The following is a 24,765-nucleotide window of genomic DNA, read 5'->3' as shown; positions in this document are numbered from 1 at the left end:
CCACATCGGGATCGAAATCGTTGATGTTACCACGCTTAGGCATCTTCGCAATCTTTTTGAGAAACAACAACGAAATTTTTCTTTAACTTTTTTTTAAAAAAATGGCGGTTTCCCGCGCTTATCTTCTTCCCCGCCTCCGAGAATGGCGGTTTCCCGCGCTTGTCTTCTTCCCCGCCTAAATGGCGGCTTCCTGCGTTTCTTCCTCTGGCGGGAGGGGTAAAGCTTTGCCCTCGGGCGACGACCGCTGGCTTTCGGGGTTCGCAGCCTGCGCGCCGGCTTCAGTTTATTCTGAAAGCGCGAGAACAGCTGATTGAGTTCCTTGTTCCCGTTCCCGACAGGGGCAACCGGGCGCTGGGGACAACCAGTTGGCGGCGGACAGTTCCAGCTCTTGGTCCTTTGCGGAAAGCTGCTGTAAGCCGCTGGGCGGAAATCTCGCTCAGTCTCCCTCGCTCGGTCCCGTTCTCCCTCGCTCGCTCGGTCTCGTTCTCCCCTCAGCAGTTTTCAGTCGTGACTCCCAGCCCCTCTTGCAGTCCGGTCCTCTCCCCCCCCCCCCCCCCCCCCGGCTGCGGCTGAGTTCTCCACGGTTTTTTATTTTTATTTTCTCCCGCGCCTTATGATCCCGGTCGCTGCGCCTCGCGGCCTCGGTAGCTGCCCGGCCTTTTTCACCGGTCGCGGTCGAGCTGTCTCTCGACGCTGTTGCGTCTCCCAGCCCGCTTGTAGCCCGGTCTCTCACACCGGCTGCGTTCGCCTTCACCGCGGCTTCTGTGCCCTACGCTGCCCCAGTCTCAGCGCCTCTGGCCCCGACTTCTGTCCGGCTCCTTTCCCCGGCCGTGGTCGAGTTCTCCGCCCTTATATCCTCCGTTTTTTTTTGTTTTTTTTCTGCTCTACTCACAGTCAACGTGGCCGACTTGCTTCTCGTCGCTGATCGGCTCACCCACCACCGTGATAGAAGGGACGATCACTGCCTGTTGCTGATGGAAGGCTTCGTGTTAGAATTCTTCCGTTGCTCTGCAGACCCGAGTCTTTTCTCAGCAGAATGATGAGGGCGGATGCCCCTTCTCGACGCCCGTTAAACTGCCTTGGATAATCTCTGCCGCAGGGTAAGATCGAACTCGTCGCCACTGTTAAGTCTGTGTGTTATATTGCGAATTACTACACAGACCACAAGAGTAAACTTTAACAGGACTTTACTGGTTGAAGGTCAGGGCGGAACTGCCCAATAAATCATTACACAGCACTTATATACCGGTGTGGTCACCGCCGGTACTACAGTATACAGCAGCCAAGATAAAGTAGTGCAACTCTTAAAATAATTCTCTTAAAGGTGGAACGGTTACATACAATAGTTCTCTTAAAGGTGGAACGGTTACATACACTACAACCTCAAGTTTTTGAACAGCAAGAAGGCCAAATTAAAAGATCACATCCTCTTTCACTGCTGCTGTTTGTTCAGTAAATGAGGAATGTGGACACAGTTACTTCATCATGGAATGCTAAAAGGGCACTTTGTCCCTAAAGTACAACGTCCAACCAGTTGGTGAGGATCTCAGCATGTAGCCTGACAATCCAACTTTTATTTTTTAGTAGTTAACTTAAATAAAGATTAAATTCAACTTGAACTAATTTTAGGTTACATACCGCATATATACGTGACAGTTTAAGTTCTTGGTTTCAGGGATACAGTGAGTCAAACTTGACGAGTGGTAGAATTAATGGTCAGCACCATAGAAGTGGCAGGCCTATGAGATCCCCATCAGCCAGTGTTGTGCAGAGATTGTGCACTAGTTGTATTGAAAACCTTGGGCCAGTAGACCAAGGACTTGAGTCAGAGACCAAGGAGGTGTGATCAGGAATCCTTAGCACTAATTGATTGAGTGTACATTATTGGGATGCCAGCTGTGTTGTTGGTTTAACTCTGTCTGAATGTGACTGTATTTGAATGGAGAAAGTGATCTGTTCTTTGAGGGTAAATATATTGATGGCTAAATGTTGATAAAGCATTGAGGTTTTTAAAATGACTTATTCTTTAAAAATATTTCCTTTAAAAAATTTTTTTTTTACTATCATCGCATTTCAAAATTCATTATTTTGATACGGCAGGTTTAATTGAAAGTTAATTCCTGAGAGTGGACGCTTGCAAACTGATTGGGGCATTTAAAAAGGGGAAAATCATATTGTAATCATAAGCTAATTAGTAAAAGTTCAAGGTGAAATGTCAGCAGTTTGTTATAAAGGCAGAAAGCATTGTAGCATGAATTGTCCGTCTCCAGCGCAGTATGTGAATGAATACGGAACAAATGGCTGGCCATAGAGCACTCCCATTAATGAACGCAAGTGCTGAAGCTAACATTTACCTGTTTTTCTTTCTACTGATTAATGCTGCCGATTGGATATGTTTTATTAAAAAAACAAATTTGTGAGTTAGCCTCGGACAGGAATTTAAACGGGGCACTGATTCTGCATCTCTGGGGCAAGCTGCTTCCATGAATCAAGGCTCTTCATCTGCATCTGTTTTTCCTCATGTCCAGTCAATTCTAACACTTTCATCTGGCATTTTACCTTCTCTCCCTGCTGCTATAATGTAAGTCAGGGTCCATTCATACCATGTGCTTCTTTTGCATGGATGTTTGTGTCAAGACTATATCACACCAACCATTAAAGCACGTGTTGTATATTTTGTGTTCATTTATTAGTTTATAATTTAGGGTTTCATAACTGGATTGCTTACATTTTCTATTTGATGAACGGTTTGGTTAAATCTAAAGGTTCTGCTTATTTTATGTTGTGTATAACGGCAGAAACCAATCAGCTGAAACATGGACCATGGACAGAAATGAGATCTCCAGTTGCACTGGGTCACAGTTTAGAATATGACCAGTGAGGACTGATGCCCCAGTGCTTCTTTCTCATATGAGAGGTATTCCTGAGATATATGGTCTAGTTTAGGCTCTGGCACCAGTGACAAGTGTACTGTGGAGCGTCAGTTGCAAGCAAGAACTCTAATGCCCAAAGGTTGGTGCAGAATCATAGAATTGTACAGCACAGAAAGAAGGCTATTCGGCCCATCATGCCTGTGCTGGCTCTTTGAAAGAGCTATTCATGAGTCCCATTCCCCTGCTCTTTCCCCATAGCTCTGAAAATTTTTCCTTTTCAAGTATATATCCAATTCCTTTTTGAAAGTTACGATTCAATTTTCTTCCACCACCCTTTCAGGCAGTGCATTCCACATCACAACAACTCGCTGCGTAAAAAAAGAAAAAGTTTTCTCATATTCCCACTGGCTCTTTTGGCAGTTATCTTAAATCCATGTCCTCTGGTTATCAACCCTCCTGCCAAAGTTCTACTTATTTGCTGATATAGTTTGGAATGGATTCTGGTCAGTAGATTGCAAATAGTAAACTGTGTGATGACTATTGAAACCAAAAACAGTATCTAATTCCAGTTCACTATTGTCTGACTACTGTAAAATTCTCTCACACCCAAGTCATTTGGATGCCTTTGAGGTCATTTGGTGCTACAGGGAGTAGAATAATTTGTGTCCTGACTATGGGCTCAAGATGTGGGGTGCCCATTACTTGAAACTGCCAAGTCGCCCTGTGGATGATTTTTTAATGCTTGTGCAGCCAGCTAAATGAGTGCCATATCACTCCAGGGAGGAAACACCAACCGTAACCACATCACAGTGTGTGAATTGTGCCTTTCTAGAAGTTCAGTGGACTAGATTAAGCCTATTTGCCAGAGGATGTGTTTGGTAAATTACTTACAAAAGGAAGTAAAAAGGATATTGAAGTAAACGAAATGCAGTCTTAATCAGAATTTGGTCTTATCTTAAATGTCCCAAGTTTCAAATCCTGATCGGGAAAAACATATTGAAATACATTGTGTATTTGGTTAATATAACAAGAATCAAACCATTCATTTCAAGGGGAATATGGCAGCTGGGTAATGGTTTATGAAATGTTCTTGTCCATTCAGTAAGGGCACAATCTCTAATTTGCGATTTTTAAAAAATTCTGGTGATACTTATAAACAGGACTAAAAAGTTAATGCCCAGAAATTCAGGTCCCAACGTGTGAGTACGCACGGGGTACTCACGCGTGGACCCGATGGACGTGCCGGTTTCTTGCATGCACTGCGCATGCGCGGGAAACCGGCACTTCCGTTCCTCTGAACGAAGGGGTTCAGAGGTCGAACGCGTGCGTGCGGGAGTCTGCACGTGCGCTTTGAACTTACGTTTTTTTTACAGGTTTTTCCGTGAGGGTAAGTCTTTAGATTTTAGAAATGTAAAAACCAGGCGTAAGGCCTGCATTTTAAAAGGTAAGTGGTCAGTTAATTAAAATTAAAACATTTTTTCCACAGGTTTATTATTTTTAAATACTTTAAAGCAAGGTGTAAGTTTATTTTTGGCCCCGTTTTTTTATAAAATTATTTTTTTCAAATATTTAAATTATTGTTTAAAATAGTTATTTAATGTAATTTATAGTTTATTTAAAAAGTGTGATTTTTAAAAAATTTATTTGAAGGTTTACTGTTATTTTGGGGCCCGTATATTCATAAGTTTAGACAGGTCTTCCTGTCAATCTTATGAATGGGCTTTTCCCTCCTCTGATTGGCTGCCCATGGCTCACGTGATCCCAGGGGACGCATCGCACTAACTACGTCCCTGGGACACGCAAGCACAGCGCACCGGGAGTTGGAGCAGGCCCCAGAGCGGAATTCCACGGGAGCCCAGAGCTCAACTGCCGGCGCGCAAGGTAAGTGCAGGTCGGGGGCTTGCACCCGCGGGAAGCCCCCGACCCGAATTTATGGGCCAATGTTTTTTTTCTACATGCATGAAGTAGACATGTCAATTTTTCATATTGTCTTACCATCCAAAATGCTTTAAATTGCATTGTTTTAAGAGTGTTATTTTCCCTGGAATCATGGGACATATGCCATGCTCCACAACATGGATGAGATTGTTGATGACTGCAGTACTTTCTCCATTGGTGCACTCATCCCTTACATAAGAACATAAGAAGCAGGAGTAGGCCATACGACCCCTCGGGCCTGCTCCGCCATTCAATAGGATCTTGGCTGATCCGAACCTAGACTCACGTCCACTTCCCTGCCCGCTCCCCGTAACCCCTAATTCCCTTATCAGCTAGGAAACTGTCTATCTCTGTTTTAAATTTATTTAATGTTGCAGCTTCCACAGCTCTCTGAGGTAGCAAATTCCATAGATTTACTACCCTCTGAGTGAAGAAGTTTCTCCTCCATTTCAGTTTTGAAACGGCAGCCCCTTATTCTAAGATTATGCCCCCTAGTTCTAGTCTCACCCATCAGTGGAAACATCCTCCCCGCATCCACCCGATCAAGCCCCCTCACAATCTTAAATGTTTTGATAAGATCGCCTCTCATTCTTCTGAATTCCAATGAGTAGAGGCCCAACCTACTCAACCTTTCCTCATAAGTCAACCCCCTCATCTCCGGAATCAACCGAGTGAACCTTCTCTGAACTGCCTCGAGAGCAAGTATATCTTTTCTTAAATATGGAAACCAAAACTGTATGCAATATTCCAGGTGCGGCCTCACCAGTACCCTGTATAACTGAAGCAAGACTTCCCTGCTTTTATACTCCATCCCCCTTGCAATAAAAGCCAAGATTCCATTGGCCAACTTCCTGATCACCTGCTATACCTGCATACTAACCTTCTGTGTTTCATGCACCAGGACCCCCAGATCCCCCTTTGTACTGTAGCACTTTGCAGTTTCTCTCCATTTAGATAATAACTTGCTCTTTGATTTTTTTCTGCCAAAGTGCATAACCTCACACTTTCCAACGTTATATTGCACCTGCCAAATCTCTGCCCACTCACTTAGCCTGTCTATGTCCTTTTGCAGGTTTTTTTATGTCCTCCTCACTCACTGCTTTCCCTCTCATCTTTGTATCGTCAGCAAACTTGGATATGTTGCACTTGGTCCCCTCCTCCAAATCGTTAATATAGATTGTAAAGAGTTGGGGTACCAGCACTGACCCCTGCGGAACACCACTAGTTACTGATTGCCAACCCGAGAATGAACCATTTATCCCAACTCTCTGTTTTCTGTTAGATAGCCAATCTTCCACCCATGCCAGTATATTACCCCCAATCCTGTGATTTTTTATCTTGTGCAGTAATCTTTTGTGTGGCACCTTGTCAAATGCCTTTTGGAAGTCCAAATACACCACATCCACTGGCTCTCCTTTATCCACCCTGTTTGTTACATCCTCAAAGAATTCGAGCAAATTTGTCAAACATGACTTCCCCTTCATAAAACCATGCTGACTCTGTCCGATTAAATTATGCTTATCCAAATGTCCTGTTACTGCTTCCTTAATAATGGACTCCAACATTTTACCAACTACAGATGTTAGGCTAACTGGTCTATAGTTTCCAGCTTTTTGTCTACCTCCCTTTTTAAATAAGGGCGTTACATTAGCAGTTTTCCAATCTGCTGGGACCTTTCCTGAATCCAGGGAGTTCTGGAAAATTACCACCAATGCATCCGCAATCCCTACCACTGCTTCTCTCAAGACCCTAGGATGTAAGCCATCAGGTCCAGGGGATTTATCCGCCTTAAGTCCCATTATCTTACTGAGTACCATCTCCTTAGTGATTTTAATCGTGTTTAGCTCCTCCCCCCCCCCCCATAGCCCCCTGTTTGTCCAGTGTTGGGATATTTTTAGTGTCCTCTACTATAAAGACTGATACAAAATATTTGTTCAGCGTTTCTGCCATCTCCATATTCCCCACCACTAATTTCCCGGTCTCGTCCTCTAAGGGACCAACATTCATTTTAGCCACTCTTTTTCTTTTTATATAACTGTAGAAACTCTTGCTATCTGTTTTTATATTTTTTGCTAGTTTACTTTCATAATCTATCTTCCCTTTCTTAATTAATCTTTTAGTTATTCTTTGCTGGCTTTTAAATGCTTCCCAATCTTCTATCCTCCCACTAGATTTGGCTACTTTATATGCCCTTGTTTTCAGAAGGATACTATCCTTTATTACTTTGCTAAGCCACGGATGGCTGTCTTTTCTTTTACGCCCCTTTTTCCTCAATGGAATATATTTTTCTTAAGTTGTGAAATATCTCCTTGAATGTACACCACTGCTCCTGTACCGTCTTACACCTTAATCTATTTTCCCAGTCCACTTTAGTCAACTCTGCTCTCATACCTTCATAGACTCCTTTATTTAAGCTTAGTACGCTGGTTTGAGATCCAACTCTCTCACCCTCCAATTGAATTTGGAATTCAACCATGTTATGGTCACTCATTCCAAGGGGATCCTTTACTGGGACATTTTTTATTAATCCTGTCTCATTACACAGGACCAGATCGAAGATTGCCTGCCCCCTGGTTGGTTCAGTAACATACTGCTCAAGGAACCCGTCCCTAATGCACTCTATGAACTCTTCCTCAAGGCTGCCCTGCCCAATTTGATTTGTCCAGTCAATATGAAAGTTAAAATCTCCCATGATTATAGCTGTTCCCTTATTACAAGCCCCAACTATTTCCTGATTTATACTCCGACCAACAGAGTTGCAACTGTTAGGAGGCCTATAGACTACGCCCACTAGTGACTTTTTCCCCTTATTATTCCTTATCTCCACCCAAACTGTTTCACTATCCTGACCCTTTGACCCAATATCATTTCTCACTATTGCAGTGATTCCATCCTTTATTAACATAGCCACCCCACCTCCCTTTCCTTCCTGTCCTTCCTAATAGTCAAATACCCCTGGATGTTTAGTTCCCAGTCATGGTCACCTTGCAGCCATGTTGCTGTAATGGCCACCAGATCATACCCATGTGTAGTTATTTGTACCGTCAACTCGTCTATTTTGTTACGAATGCTGCGTGCATTCAGATAAAGAACTTTTAAATATGTTTTGTGACCATTTATTCCTGCTTTTACCCCCTTTACTACTTTACCTTTATCTTTATATATTCTGTCCCTTCCTGACACGCTCTGGTTTTTAATTCCCCCACTGCTACTTGCTCTATTGCCTTCTCCGCTGACATTTTTATTTTATGCTCTCTTGAAACCTCCCCCCCACTAATTAGTTTAAAGTCCTCTCTACAGCCCTAGTTATTCGATTTGCTAGGATTCTAGTCCCAGCACTGGCCAAGTGAAGTCTGTCCCAACGGAACAGCTCTCTCCTGTCCCAGTACTGGTGCCAGTGTCCCAAGAAGCAAAACCCATTTCTCCCACACCAGTCTTTGAGCCACGCATTTAACTCTCTGCTCGTGGCTCAGGTAGTAATCCAGAGATTATTAGCCTTGTGGTTCTGCTTTTTAATTTGGCCCCTAGCTGCTCATACACTCTCAGCAGAACTTCTTTCCTTGTCCTATCTATATCGTTGGTACCAACATGGACCACGACAACTGGATCCTCCCCCTCCAAGTTTCTCTCCAGCCCAGAGGAGATGTCCTTAACCCTGGCACCGGGCAGGCAACACAACCTTCGGGACTCTCGCTCTCGGCTGCAAAGAACCCTATCTATCCCCCTTATGATACTATCCCCTACCACTACAACATTTCTTTTTACTCCCCCCACTTGAATGGCCCCTCATTCCACGGTGATGTGGCCAGGTTGCTCATCCTCCCTGCAGTCCCCGTTGCCATCCTCACAGGGAGTAAGAGCCTCGAACCTGTTGGACAAGAGCAAGGGCTGCGGCTCCTCCAACACTACCTCCTGGATCCCCGTACCTGCCTCATTCATAGTCACACCCTCCTGTCCCTGACCACGGTCTACATCTGATTTAGTTAATCTAATTGGTGTGACTACTTCCTGGAACACAGAGTCCAGGTAACTCTCCCCCTCCCTGATGTGTCACAGTATTTGAAGCTCGGACTCCAGCTCATCAATACGGAGCCGGAGTTCATCGAGCAGCCAGCACTTACTGCAAATGTGATCACCGTGAGCATCAATGGTGTCCACCAGCTCCCACATATTGCAGCAGTAACACATCACCTGCTCTCCCATTCTATGTAATTAATTTAATTTATTATTATTTTTAAATACACTCTGCCCCGATTCTAGGTGATGAATATCACACCTCTATTTAATTGAACTTACCAACTTATAAAGGTTTAAATAATTAAATCCCTTAATAAACACCATTCTTTTTCTGTGAGCATGTTTTCTGTTGATGTATATCCACACATTATCCTTGAAATGGAATGGCCCCCCCTTCCCTAGAGGCTTATGACTTGTTAATATATTCCAATTTCTCCTTTACTCTCAACATAGATCATATTTTAGTGGGCATGTATTAATGGAAGCCTTTGCTGCAATAAATCTGCACAGTTGTACTGGTGTATACAATACAGGCAGTAACGGAGTCAAAGTGACATTCTATCTATATCTCATTTAATTAATAAAAGCTTAATTGGGTCTAATTTTCATGCTGTACCATAGACATAATTGTCACTTTGATAATAGGCTGCTTGATGAGCTGTGTTAGTGCATAGCTTAATTAGCAAATTAATCTTTAAATTATTTGTGCAATTATTTGTGCAATTTATGTTTGGTGATTTGATCAACATAACATTTTTCATTTTTTGATGAAATGCTGCAGTTCCCCTTTGAGGAAGCTCATCTATGCAACAGTGTACTGTTACTAAAGCAGCTGAACAGTGTTTGGTTTGGGGCTTGTCAGTTGTGTATAAGGGGAAGGGGACAAACAAAGGAAAATAAATGTAGTAATTTGTAGATTTATTTTGATACTATATTTACAATGGGCACTTTATAACATTTTAAAGTTGCCATAACTTAGCATTTTTATTTAAAGTTTGACTTGGAACAGCTGTGTGTAAATAAGGTTGGTGAGCTGCAGGCGCAAATAACCACATGGGAATATGAGGTTGTGGCAATAACGGCGACCTGGTTCAAAAAGGGGCAGGATTGGGTTTTAAATATTCCTGGAAACAGGCAGAGTACTAGGCGCAGGCAGGTAGTGCAGGGGTCCCCTGTGGCCATCCCCTCTGCAACAGATACACCACTTTGAGTACTGTTGGGGGGGATGGCTTATCAGAGGAAGGCAGCAGCAGCCAACTTCCTGGCACCAGGGGTGGCTCTGCTGCACAGAATGGGAGGAAAAAGAGGGGTAGAGCTATAGTAATAGGGGATTCAATTGTAAGGGGAATAGATAGGCGTTTCTGCGGCCGCAAACGAGACTCCAGGATGGTGTGTTGCCTCCCTGGTGCAAGGGTCAAGGATGTCTCCGAGCGGCTCCAGAACATCTTGGAAGGGGAGGGTGAACAGCCAGTTGTCGTGGTGCATATAGGCACCAACGATATAGGTAAAAAGCGGGATGAGGTCCTAAAAGCAGAGTATAGGGAGTTAGGAGATAAATTAAAAAACAGGACCTCAAAGGTAGTAATCTCAGGATTGCTACCAGTGCCACGTGCTAGTCAGAGTAGAAATAGAAGGATACTTCAGATGAATACGTGGCTAGAGGAATGGTGCCAGGAGGAGGGATTCAAGTTCCTGGGACATTGGAACCGGTTCTGGGGGAGGTGGGACCAGTTCAAACCGGACGGTTTGCACCTGGGCAGGGCTGGAACCAATGTCCTAGGGGGAGTGTTTGCTAGTGCTGTGGGGGAGGGTTTAAACTAAAATGGCAGGGGGTTGGGAACCTGAGCAGGGAGACAGAGGAAAGGGAAACAAGGATAAAAGCAAAAGATAGGAAGGAGAAAAACAAAAGTGGCAGTCAGAGAAATCAACGGTTTAAATCAAACCTGGCCACAGTAAATAATAATTCTAATAGGTCTAAGAGCGTTAAAAAAACAAGCCTGAAGGCTTTGTGTCTTAATGCGAGGAGCATTTGTAATAAGGTGGATGAATTGGCTGCGCAAATAGAAGTAAACAAATACGATTTGGTTGGGATTACGGAAACGTGGCTCAAGGAAGGCCAGGACTGGGAACTCAACATCCAGGGGTATTCGATATTCAGGAAAGATAGGCAAAAAGGAAAGGGAGGTGGGGTAGCATTACTGGTTAAAGAAGGGATTAACACAATTGTAATGAAGGATATTAGCTCTGATGAGGTGGAATCTGTATGGGTAGAATTGAGAAATACTAAGGGGAAAAAAACGTTAGTGGGAGTGGTTTATAGACCTCCAAACAGTAAGGCGGAGGTTGGGGATGGCATTAAAAGAGAAATTAAAGAAGCGTGCAATAAGGGCACAGCAGTCATCATGGGTGACTTTAATCTACATATAGATTGGGCCAACCAAATGAGTAACAATACTGTGGAGGAGGAATTCCTGGAGTGTTTACGGGATGGTTTTCTGGACCAATATGTCGAGGAACCAACCAGAGATCAGGCCATCTTAGACTGGGTATTATGTAACGAGAAAGGATTAATTAGCAATCTTGTTGTACGAGGCCCCTTGGGTCGGAGCGATCATAATATGATCGAATTCTTAATTAAGATGGAGAATGAAGTAGTTGACTCGGAGACTAGTGTCCTCAATTTAAATAAAGGAAACTATGATGATCTGAGGAGTGAGTTGGGTAGGATTGATTGGGGAATGGCACTCAAAGGGTTGACGGTGGATAGGCAATGGCAAACATTCAAAGACCGAATGGATGAACTACAGAATTTGTTCATCCCAGTTTGGCATAAAAATAAAACAAAAAAGGTGACCCAACCGTGGCTAACAAGGGAAATTAGGGATAGCATAAGGTCCAAGGAGAGGGCATATAAATTGGCCAGAAAAAGCAATAATCCTGAGGATTGGGAGCAGTTTAGGATTCAACAAAGGAGGACAAAGGGATTAATTAAGAAAGGGAAAATAGAATATGAGAGTAAGCTTGCAGAGAACATAAAAACTGACTGTAAAAGCTTTTATAGATTTTTTTAAATTTTTTTTTTAGAAACCCCACAGTGCAGATAGAGGCCATTTCGGCCCATCGAGCCTGCACCGACACATATCCCACCCAATCCCCGTAACCCCTACACCAACACATATCCCACCCTATCCCCGTAACCCCACGTATTTAATCCCCCTAACACTAAGGGTCAATTTATCATAGCCAATCAACCTAACCTGCACATCTTTGGACTGTGGGAGGAAACCGGAGCACCCGGAGGAAACCCACGCAAACACGGGGAGAATGTGCAAACTCCACACAGTCACCCGAGGCCGGATTCGAACCCGGGTCCCTGGCGCTGTGAGGCAACAGTGCTAACCACTATGCCACCGTGCTGATATGTGAAGAGAAAAAGATTGGTGAAGTCAAGCGTAGGTCCCTTGCAGTCAGAATCGGGGGAATTATAATGGGGAACAAAGAAATGGCAGACCAACTAAATACATATTTTGGTTCTGTCTTCACAAAGGAGGACACAAATAACCTCCCAGAGATGCCGGGGAACATAGGGTCTGATGAAAGGGTGGAACTGAAAGAAATCAGTATTTGTAGGGAAATGGTGTTAGGAAAATTGATGGGACTGAAGGCCGATAAATCCCCAGGGCCTGATAATCTACATCCCAGGGTACTTAAGGAAGTGGCCCTAGAAATAGTAGATGCATTGCTGGTCATCTTCCAGAACTCGATAGACTCTGGAACGGTACCCATGGATTGGCGGGTAGCTAATGTTACCCCACTATTCAAAAAAGGTGGTAGAGAAAAGGCGGGGAATTATAGACCGGTAAGCTTGACATCGGTAGTGGGGAAAATGCTAGAGTCCATTATCAATCACAGAATCACAGAAACCCCACAGTGCAGATAGAGGCCATTTCGGCCCATCGAGCCTGCACCGACAGATATCCCACCCGATCCCCGTAACCCCTACACCAACACATATCCCACCCTATCCCTGTAACCCCACGTATTTAATCCCCCCTAACACGAAGGGTCAATTTATCATAGCCAATCAACCTAACCCGCACATCTTTGGACTGTGGGAGGAAACCGGAGCACCCGGAGAAAACCCACGCAAACACGAGGAGAATGTGCAAACTCCACACAGACAGTCGCCCGAGGCCGGATTCGAACCCGGGTCTCTGGCGCTGTGAGGCAACAGTGCTAACCACTATTATAAAAGATGTAATAGCAGAGCACTTGGAAAGCAGTGACTGGATCGGACAAAGTCAGCATGGATTTACAAAAGGTAAATCATGCTTGACTAATCTACTGGAATTTTTTGAGGATGTATCTGGTAAAATAGATAAGGGAGAACCAGTGGATGTGGTGTATTTGGACTTTCAGAAGGCTTTCGATAAGGTCCCGCATAAGAGATTAGCGTGCAAAATTAAAGCACATGCGATTGGGGGCAAGGTATTGACTTGGATAGAGAACTGGTTGGCAGACAGAAAGCAAAGAGTTGGAATAAACGGGTCGTTTTCCGAGTGGCAGGCAGTGACTAGTGGGGTATCGCAAGGATCGGTCCTAGGACCCCAGCTGTTCACAATATATATTAATGATCTGGACGAGGGAATTGGATGTAATATCTCCAAATTTGCAGACGACACAAAGCTGGGGGGGGAGGGTATGCTGTGAGGAGGATGTCGTGAAACTCCAGCACGATTTGGACAGGCTGGGTGATTGGGCAGAAACATGGCAAATGCACTATAATGTGGATAAATGTGAGGTTATCCACTTTGGTGGCAAAAACAGGAAGGCAGATTATTATTTGAATGGTAATAGATTGGGAGAAGGGGAAGTGCAAAGAGACCTGGGTGTTCTTGTATACCAGCCGCTGAAGGTAAGCATGCAGGTGCAGCAGGCGGTTAAGAAGGCAAATGGTATGTTGGCCTTCGTAGCAAGAGGGTTCGAGTACAAGAACAAGGATGTCTTTCTGCAGTTGTACAGGGCCTTGGTGAGACCACACCTTGAGTATTGTGTGCAGTTTTGGTCGCCTTACCTGAGGAAAGACGTTCTTGCCATGGAAGGAGTGCAGCGAAGATTCACCAGGCTGATACCTGGGATGGCAGGAATGACGTATGAGGAGAGATTGTGTCGATTGGGCTTATACTCGCTGGAGTTTAGAAGATTGAGAGGGGATCTCATCGAAACCTATAAAATTCTGTCAGGCCTGGACAGAGTAGATGCAGGAAGGATGTTTCTGATGGCCGGGGAATCCAGAGCCAGGGGTCATAGTCTAAGGATAAGGGGTAAGCCATTTAGGACTGAAATGAGGAGGAATTTCTCCACCCAGAGAGTGGTGAACCTGTGGAATTCTCTGCCACAGAGGGCGGTGGAGGCCAGTTCATTAAGTATATTCAAGAAAGAGTTGGATATATTTCTTAAGGCTAAAGGGATCAAGGGATATGGGGAGAAGGCAGGGACCGGGTACTGAATTTGGATGATCAGCCATGATCTCATTGAATGGCGGAGCAGGCTCGAAGGGCCGAATGGCCTACTCCTGCTCCTATCTTCTATGTTTCTATGTATCTATAAGGTGTTCAGGAAAGAAGATCGGGAAGGAAAGCAAGGAGGTGGGGTGGCAGTATTGATTAAGGAGAATATTACAGTGCTGGAGAGAGAGGATGTCCTGGAGGGGTCAAGGACAGAATCTATTTGGTTATAGAGTTAAGAAATAATAGAGGTCCCATTACACTACTAGGTGTATACTGACATGGATTGAAAATTGGTTAACGGACAGGAAACAGAGAGTAGGAGTAAGTGGGTCTTTTTCGGGGTGGCAGGCGGTGACTAGTGGGGTACCGCAGGGATCAGTGCTTGGGCCCCAGCTATTCACAATATATATCAATGATTTGGATGAGGGAACCAAATGTAATATTTCCAAGTTTGCTGACGACACAAAACTAGGTGGGATTGTGAGTTGTGAGGAGGATGCAAAGAGGCTTCAAGGCGATTTATACAAGTTGAGTGAGTGGGCAAATGCATGGCAGATGCAGTATAACGTGAATAAATGTGAAGTTATCCACTTCGGTAGGAAAAACAGAAAGGTAGCGTATTATTTAAATGGTGATAGATTGGGAAATGCTGATGTACAAAGGGACCTGGGTGTCCTTGTACATCAGTCACTGAAAGCAAACATGCAGGTGCAGCAAGCAGTAAGGAAGGGAAATGGTATGTTGGCCTTCATTGCAAGAGGATTTGAGTACAGGAGCAAGGACGTCTTTCTACAGTTGTACAGGGCCTTGGTGAGACCACACCTGGAGTACTCTGCAGCTTTGGTCTCCTTACCTGAGAAAGGATATACTTGCCATAGAGGGAGTGCAGCGAAGGTTCACCAGACTGATTCCTGGGATGGCAGGACTGTCGTATGAGGAGAGATTGGGTCAACTAGGCCCGTATTCACTAGAGTTTAGAAGAATGAGAGGGGATCTCATTGAAACGTATAAAATTCTGACAGGGCTAGACAGACTGGATGCAGGGAGGATATTTCCCCTGGCTGTGGGGGTCTAGAACGAGGGGTCACAATTTCAGGATACGGGGTAGGATATTTAGGACTGAGATGAGGAGAAATTTCTTCACTCAGAGGGTGGTGAACCTTTGGAATTCTCTACCACAGAAGGCTGTGGAGGCTAAGTCACTGAATATATTTAAGAAGGAGATAGATACAAAAGGCATCAAGGGGTTTGGGGAGAGAGCGGGAATATGGTATTGAGATAGAGGATTAGCCATGATCATATTGAATGGCAGAGCAGGCTCGGAGGGCTGAATGGCCTACTCCTGCACCTATTTTTTAATGTTTCTATAGGCCACCAACTAGTGGGAAAGATATAGAGGAGCAAATTTGCTGGGAGATTAGAGAGAGGTGCAAGAACTATAGAGTAGTAATAATGGGGGACTTCAATTATCCTAATACAGACTGGGATAATAATAGCATAAAGGGCAGAGATGGGGAAGAATTTCTGAAGTGTGTTCAGAAGAACTTTCTTGATCAGTACGTTTCCAGCCCAATGAGGAAGGAGGCATTACTGGATCTGGTTCTGGGGAATGAGGTGGGTCAAGTGGCTCAAGTGTCAGTAGGGGAACATTTAGGGAACAGTGATCACAGTATCATAAGGTTTAGATTAGCTGTGGAAAAGGACAGGGAGCAATCTAGAGTAAAAACACTTAATTGGAGGAATGCAAATTTCACTGGGTTGAGAACGGATCTGACCCAGGTAAATTGGAATCAAAGATTGGCAGGCAAAACTAATCGAACAATGGGCTGCCTTTAAAGAGGAGATGGTTTGGGTACAGTCAAGGTATAGAGACTAAGATGAAGCAGAAAAAGGGTGTGTATGACAGATGTCAGGTTGAGAATACAAGTGAGAATCAGGCTGAATATGGAAAGTTCAGAGGGGAAGTGAAAAAGAAAATAAGAGGGGCAAAGAGAGAGTATGAGAATAGATTGGCAGCTAACAAAAGGGAATCCAAAGGTGGCCTTTAGGCATATAAATAGTAAACGGGTAGTAAGAGGAGGGGTGGGGCCGATTAGGGACCAAAAAGGAGACCTATGCATGGAGGCAGAGGGCATGGCTGAGGTAATAAATGAGTACTTTGCATCTGTCTTCACCAAGGAAGAAGATTCTGCTAAAGTCATTGTGAAAGAGGAGACAGTCGAGTTACTGGATGAGATAAAAATTGATAAAGGGAAGGTACTGGAAAGGCTGGCTGTACTTAAAGTTGATAAGTCACTAGGACCGGATGGGACGCTGAGGGAAGTGAAGGAAGAAATCACGGAGGTATTGGCCATAATTTTCAATCCTCCTTAAAAATGGGGGTGGTGACAGAGAACTGGTGAATTGCAAATGTTACACCCTTGTTCAAAAAAGGGCGTAAAGATAAACCCAGCAACAACAGGCCAGTCAGTTTAACCTCAGTAGTGGGGAAGCTTTTGGAAACGATAATCAGGGACAAAGTTAACAGTCACTTGGACAAGTGTGGATTAATTAAGGAAAGCCAGCATGGATTTGTTAAAGGCAAATCGTGTTTAACTAACTTGATCAAGTTTTTTGATGAGGTAACGGAGAGGGTTGATGAGGGCAATGTGGTTAACGTGGTGTATATGAACTTCCAAAAGGCGTTTGATAAAGTGCCACATAATAGGCTTACCAGCAAAGTTGAAGCCCATGGAATAAAAGGAACAGTGGCAGCATGGATACAAAATTGGCTAAGTGACAGGAAACAGAGAGTAGTGGTGAACGGTTGTTTTTCAGACTGGAGGAAGGTATACAGTGGTGTTCCCCAAGGGTCGGTACTAGGACCACTGCTTTTCTTGATATATATTAATGACTTGGACTTGGTGTACAGGGCACAATTTCAAAATTTGCAGATGACACAAAACTTGGAGGTATAGTGAACAGTGAGGAGGATAGTGATAGAAGACAGACAGGCTGGTGAAATGGGCGGATACGTAGCAGATGAAATTTAATGCAGAAAAGTGCAAAGTGATACATTTTGGTAGGAAGAATGAGGAGAGGTAATATAAACTAAAGGGTACAATCCTAAAGGGGTGCATGAACAGAGAGACCTGGGGGTATATGTGCACAAATCGATGATGGTGGCAGGGCAGGTTGAGAAAGCAGTTAAAAAAGCATACAGGATCCTGGGCTTCATAAATAGAGGCATAGAGTACAAAAGCAAGGAAGTTATGATGAACCTTTATAAAACACTGGTTTGGCCTCATGTCCAATTTTGGGCACTGCACTTTAGGAAGGATGCGAAGGCCTTGGAGAGGGTACAGGAAAGATTTACGAGAATGATTCCAGGGATGAGGGACTTTAGTTACATAGTTAGACTAGAGAAGCTGGGGTTGTTCTCCTTGGAGCAGAGAAGGTTGAGAGGAGATTTGATAGAGTTATTCAAAATCATGAGGGGTCCAGACAGAATAGATAGAGAGAAACTGTTCCTATTGGCAGAAGGGTGATTTTTCAGAATTCATTAGACTCGGGAACAGTGCCGATGGATTGGAGGGTAGCTAACGTTACCCCACTATTCAAAAAGGGGGGTAGGGAAAAAGCAGGTAATTACAGACCTGTAAGCCTTACATCAGTTGTGGGCAAAATGCTGGAGTCCATCATTAAGGATGAAATAGCGGAGCACTTAGCAAATGGGGACAGGATAGGACAGAGTCAACATGGATTTACAAAGGGTAAATCGTGCTTGACTAATCTATTGGAATTTTTTGAGGGAGTAACTGGTAGAATAGATGGGGGAGAGCCAGTAGATGTGGTGTACCTGGACTTCCAAAAGGCCTTCGATAAGGTCCCACATAAAAGATTAGCATGGAAAATTGAGGCTCATGGGATAAAGGGGAAAGTTTTGGCGTGGATAGGGAACTGGCTGTCAGATAGAAAACAGAGAGTTGGAATAAACGGCTCATTTTCTGAATGGCAGGCAGTAACAAGTGGGGTACCACAGGGATCTGTCCTGGGCCCCCAGCTGTTCACAATTTACATTAATGACCTGGATCAGGGAGTCGGATGCAGCATTTCCAAATTTGCAGACGACACTAAACTAGGAGGGGGGGTGGGCTCAGAGGAAGAGACCAGGAAGCTCCAGAGCGATTTGGACAGACTGGGCGATTGGGCGGATAAATGGCAGATGCACTATAATGTGGACAAGTGCGAAGTTATCCACCTTGGGTGCAGGAACGGGAGGGCAAATTATTATTTAAATGGCAATAGATTGGGAGAGGGGGAAGTACAGAGAGACCTGGGTGTTCTTGTACACCAGTCACTGAAGGCGAGCATGCAGGTGCAACAGGCGGTCAAGAAGGCAAACGGTATGCTGGCCTTCATAGCAAAAGGGTTAGAATACAGGAACAGGGATACCTTGCTGCAGCTGTACAGGGCACTGGTGAGACCACACCTCGAGTACTGTGTACAGTTTTGGTCGCCTCATCTGAGGAAGGATGTTCTTGCCATGGAGGGGGTGCAGCGGCGATTCACCAGGCTGATACCAGGAATGGCGGGAATGACCTATGAGGAGAGACTATGTAGTTTAGGGATGTACACACTGGAGTTTAGAAGATTGAGAGGGGACCTCATAGAAGTGTATAAAATTCTGACAGGTCTAGACAGACTGGATGCAGAAGGAATGTTTCCCTTGGCGGGTGAGAACAGAACTAGAGGACATAATTTAAGGATAAGGGCTAAACCATTTAGGACAGAGATGAGGGGGAATTTCTTCACTCAGAGAGTGGTGAACCTGTGGAACTCATTGCCACAGAGGGCAGTGTACGCCAGCTCATTAAATATATTTAAGAGGGAATTAGATATATTTCTACGGGCAAAAGGGGTTAAGGGTTACGGAGAGAAGGCGGGGACGGGATACTGAATTAAAGGATCAGCCATGATCTCATCGAATGGCGGAGCAGGCACGAAGGGCCGAATGGCCTACTCCTGCTCCTATCTTCTATGTATGTATCTATGTATCTATGTAAGGGTCGAGAACCAGAGGACACAGATTCAAGGTGATTGGTAAAAGAACCAAAGGTGACATGAGGGAAAGCTTTTTTATGCAGAGTGGTTAGGATCTGGAATGCATTGTCTGAAAGGGTGGTGGAGGCAGATTCAATTGTAGCTTTCAAAAGGGCATTGGATAAGTACCTGAGGGGGGAAAATTTGCAGGGCTACAGGGAAAGGGCAGGGGTAGGGGTGTGGGACTAGCTGAAGTGCTCTTACAGAGAGCCGGCACGGGCTCGACGGGCCGAATGGCCTCCTTCTGTGCTGTAACCATTCTATGATTCTGTGAACTCAGGAAGGTTCCAGGGTCAATCCCTGGTCTAGGCTGAATTTAGTTGATTCCAACGGGGGTGTTGGGGAAGGGGGCAGGGATTAGGTGATGCCAAACTTCAGCTTTAAAACCAGGATCCCAGAGAATCGACTTGATGAGATTCTTGTCCTCGCCCTCAAATCCCTCTACAGCCGCGTTGCTTCCACCATCCATGATCTCCTGCAAACCTACGTCCCATCATGTATTCATTGGTCCTCCAGTGATGGTCCACTTCTTGTTCTGTGCTCTCTAAACTCCACCATCAATGGCTGCTCTTTCAGCCACCTTGTCTAACCCTTTGGAGACCTTTCCTTTAACAACTCTGCCTTGCTACTTCTCTCCCTGCCTTCAAAAACCTCTTGAAGAAACCTCTTTATTGATTGCATTTGCCCTCTCCATATTCTCTTCCCCCACCAATCCCCCCACCTCATGTCGACTCGCTGTTCATTGCTCTGTGAAGTGCTCTGAAGTGCCGTTTTGTATGTTCTAACCTCCTGTAGAAATCTACTTCTGGAATAGGAAAGTTCAGAGGAGCACTGGCCCTAGTAGTATTGATAAAAGTGACAATAGGCGTTAGAGTGGGAGAAAGATTGCCTGCCGATGACCAGCTTTTACCTGTATGCTGTGCATATGTTGCTTAAATAATTGAACCAGTTATTGGTAATTAAGTGCCATTAAAAGGGTTGGGTAGTATGGTGGGGCGAAGTTTGGTTTTTCACTGGGGATTTGGTTTGGACTATTTGGCTTTGTTCTGTGATGTATATCTTGTTGCAGCCATCTTCTGAAGGTATGTAATACAAATGGTAAATTAGAGTTGATGTAATCATTTATAGGTGTCTCTTCTGATGATTTCTGATTACAAATAGCATGTATTTGAATACTGTCTCCTATAGAAGTCAGTTTCTTGTAAACCTATAGAATAATATAAATTAGCATGTCATTTTTTGAAGGTTACGCAATGTACACCGTGTACACCTCGACTTCATCCTAATATACCATGTATTTCATTTCCATATTTTCCAGATTTCTTGGTGCCTTTCTAATTATTACAACAATTCTTTCAAATATCCATTTGAAGAAAGTAATTGAAGTATAAACATCCTTGAACCTTACCATGTAACATTGGGATAACTAGAGCTTGTCCCCTCCCCAGCTGTACTGGAACCAGTTCCAGGAGGGAATATAGTGCATCATTAAACCCATCTTTTTTCCCCTAATCCTTTTAAATAAATCTGGCAACAGTTCAGTAAATTTGTAGTATAAGCAGGATACATATTAGAAAGAACCATAGGAGATGAATGAAACCTGCTCATGGGGTTGAGCATAACCTTTGTCGCTCATGAGTAATCAGGCCAGCCAACCTATGGGAAAGAAGTTATAACCCAATGGGTCTTCATGGCATGTAGGTTATGTACACAGTTGTATTTTTTATGTGGTGGCTACAGGAGTTAAAACCGTTTTGCTTTCCACCAATAGAGTAACTGTAACCATGGTTGACAGGTGCAAACAGCACATCTGATGCAAGCATTGGATACATGAACACCAATGTTCTATCGACAGAGTTGGACTATTTCAGCGGAAGCTCTCCAAAATATTCGGGTTCTATATTTGCTTCCAAAAGTGTTCAGTATCTGCTCTTACCAATGAGAATTGACTTGTCATTTTTGTAATGAGTAAGATTGATTGATAATTCAGCACACCTTATTTTCTGTTTTCACTTTGTGCGTTTTATTACAAAATAATCACCGAAAAAAGTGTATACAAATTGACCTAGCTGGTAAATTGTGGCCCTGATTCTTGTCTTCAAACAACTATTGATAACCATAGCAAACAGGCAAATCTAAGACAAATCAGAGCTACTCTTTACCTTAGACCACCGCATGAGCTCAGATTCATTGCACTGCATGTTCCACATTTACTCAATTAATTTAATGATTTGTGCTTAAAGGATTTACTGATCCATTTGTCTGCTGTCATTCAGGGGCTCCAATAAACGTGGAGAGTCTTTTGGAATAAGTCGAATAGGCAGCAAGCTTAAAGGAGTCTTTAAAAGCACAACGATGGAAGGGGCTATGTTGCCTAATTATGCATTACGAGAAGGAGATGATGATTCTGTGAGTAACACTGGGCTATTCACACTGTAACCATGTTTAATATGATCAGTGTGGTGTAGCAAGACTACCATTCTTTTAGAATTGTCAATCTGCTCAGTTACAAAATGAGAATTTGATTGTCCATTGATATCTGTGCTTGAACTTGGTGGCTTCTGATTTTAGCTCCGAGATGAAATCTATTACCAATCTGTAGTCATAATAGTTTTAAGTTTTGAGATCCTTGGTCGATGATAAGTGTTGAGGTGGCAGCCTGGCCTGGGTAGCCAGAGGGCAACATCTTTTTAAACTATAAAATCCATCTCAAAAAGTTGGATTTGTTCTCTTAATTATCCCCCCTCATCCTTCTCAACCTGTCTGCAGCCTTTGACATGGTTGACCATACCGTCCTCCTCCACGCCTCTCCATCGACGTCCAGGTGGGTGGGACTCCACTCACCTGGTTACATTCCTATCTATCTAATCGTAGCCAGAGAATCACCTGCAGCGGCTCCTCTTCCCGCTCCTGCACCGTTATCTCTGGTGTCCCCCAAGGATCTATCCTTGGCCCCCTCCTATTTCTCATCTACATGCTGCCTCTTGGCGACATCATCTGAAAACACGTCAGGTTCCACATGTACGCTGATGACACCCAGCTTTACCTCACCACCACCTCTCCAAACCTTTCCACTGTCTCTGATTTGTCACGCTGCTTGTCCGACATCTAGTATTGGATGAGCGGAAATTTCCTCCAATTAAATCTTAGGAAGACCGAAGCCATTGTCTTCGGTCCCCGCCACAAACTCCGTTCCCTAGCCAGTGATGCCATGCATTTTCCTGGCAACTGTCTGAGGCTGAACCCAACCGTTCGCAGCTTTGGCGTCCTATTTGACCCTGAGCTGAGCTTCCGACCCCATATCATCTGCATCACCAAGATCACCTACTTCCAGCTCCGTAACATCGTCCCTCTCCACCCCTGCCTCAGCTCCCCTGCTGCTAAAACCCTCATCCATGCCTTTGTCATCTCTAGACTCGACTATTCTGATGCTCTGCTGGCCGGCCTCCCACCTTGCCCCCTTCGTAAACTTGAGCTCATCCAAAATTCGGCTGCCCGTGTCCCAACTCGCACCAAGTCCCGTTCACCCATCACCCCTGCGCTCACTAACCTACATTGGCTCCCAGTTAAGCAACGCCTCGATTTAAAAATTCACATTTTTGTTTTCAAATCCCTCCATGTCCTCGCCCCTCCCTACCTCTGTAACCGCCTCCATCCCTACAACTCTCCAAGATCTCTGCACTCCTCTAATTCTGGCCTCTTGCGCATCCTCGATTTTCACCGCTCCACCATTGGTGGCCGTGTCTTCAGCTGCCTAGGCCCTAAGCTCTGGAATTCCCTCCCTAAATCTCTCCGCCTCGCCACCTCTCTCTCCTTCATTAAGATACCCCTTAAAACCTACCACTTTGACCATGATTTTGATCACCGGTCCTAATATCTCCTTATGTTGCTCGGTGTCAATTTTGTCTGCTAACGCTCCTTGCGACGTTTTACTACGTTAAAGGCACTATATAAATACAAGTTGTTGTTGTTGGCTGATCGTCACTGGACCTATGTTGTTGTGTTTCATATCTTGCAGTACCACCCAAACTGGTGCTTGAGGACTGAGTTGGAACTTCTTGCTGCTGATGAAGTGTAGCACTACTGCACTGTCAGCTATAACTGTCTGTTCATTATTGACCACTTTAAATAATTGCCTGGAAAATAGCTGTTAAACCGATTACGTAATGCTCTGAAATAAGAGATAAAAGTGAGGGGAAAAAAACAGTTGCAAGGAATTACAAATTATATTAAAACTATTGATATATACTCGTTGAGGAGGTTTGGTAGGTTGTACTGCCAGACTATTGGATTTTTAAGGGAAAGCTGTATGTTCTGCTGAGTCCAGGCGCTTGGCTGCCGATTTTCTCACTATAGGCAGGTTTCGGTTTGGGTGGGCTTGAAACCTGTCTCCACTGATAGTTTTCAAAAAATTGCGATTTTATTTTATTTTTTTCCCCCTGATTGGCCACTTGATTTCAGAGGTGTGGGATGCCCTTGGTCAATTCGTGTTTTGGGACTGAAACTCACCTCTGCTGACATCACTTTTCCAGTCTGATTTTAGGGCTTCTTGCTGTAATGGATCATTCCACAGGATTTCTGCCTATCCAGCACCACCTGCAACATATTCTGAGAAACACTGTGTCCAATTCCAAGGCAAGGGCCTCCCCGAGGCACTCGGGGGAGGTGCTGCAAAAGTTGTTTGAGGGGGTGACAGCTAGCAGGGAGGTGCTCTTCCACTCATCTGGGAGCAAGAGGCCTGCCAAAGAACCCTCTGTGGGTCCAGCTGGCAAGGGATATAACCTCCAGATCTGCGTGCAGATTGGGTGAATGTTTCTGTGTATTGATGAAATGCCATCCCTGTTGGAAAGCATTAAAATGATTTGAAGCCAAAATGTTGGCGTTATGGCATCTGTTCTTTCGCCTTAGGCAGCTCCACATTGCGGGCTCCGCGACACTTGCATTGTCAGGATGGTGACCTGAGTGAAATGAGGCAAGAGAGTCATGTCCATTGTCAATGATGTCTTCGGATGGAGCCAAGGACATATGACAACTTGGGCAACCTCTGCAAATCTGGCCAGGATAAGTTCATCCATTGCATCCTGGACAGCCATGTGCTCGCGTGCTGCCGCTGGTCAATACACTGGTGCTCTGACCACCTCCTCATCCTCATCCTCCTCCTCATCTGAGGAGGGCTGGAACTGAGCCACTTGCTTATCAGGAAGCTGCAAGCCACGACGCTGTGCGATGTTGTGCAGTGCACAGCAGACTACGACTATTCTGGAGACTTTGTATGGTGTATACTGCAGGGCTCCACCTGATCGGTCAAGGCAATGGAAGCACATCTTCAACAACCCAATGGTTTG

At 44.5% G+C, this 24,765-nt stretch overlaps 1 protein-coding gene across 16 annotated transcripts in view; it reads left to right on the top strand.

The window, feature by feature from the left end:
* snx14 (sorting nexin 14) overlaps positions 1–24,765 on the top strand; it is a 278,601-nt gene that overhangs the window by 73,107 nt on the left and 180,729 nt on the right. For 10 of the 16 annotated variants that reach the window (XR_015077589.1, XR_015077591.1, XR_015077590.1 and 7 more), the window contains 2 exons: positions 2,426–2,581; positions 21,697–21,829. Coding sequence is in view for 13 of the 16 variants with exons in the window: in XM_085982067.1 (XP_085838193.1) it covers positions 2,426–2,581; positions 21,697–21,829 (289 nt within the window). In the remaining 3 variants the exon portion in view is untranslated. The remainder of the gene's footprint in view (positions 1–2,425; positions 2,582–21,696; positions 21,830–24,765) is intronic. The other 6 variants (XM_085982072.1, XM_085982074.1, XM_085982071.1 and 3 more) reach the window with 1 other exon arrangement.

Source organism: Somniosus microcephalus, chromosome 3, assembly GCF_052327205.1.
Source record: "Somniosus microcephalus isolate GS21.2 chromosome 3, FLI_Smic_1.0, whole genome shotgun sequence".
In the NCBI taxonomy this organism is placed as follows: Eukaryota; Metazoa; Chordata; class Chondrichthyes; order Squaliformes; family Somniosidae; genus Somniosus; species Somniosus microcephalus.
This window is presented reverse-complemented; position numbering and strand designations above follow the sequence as displayed.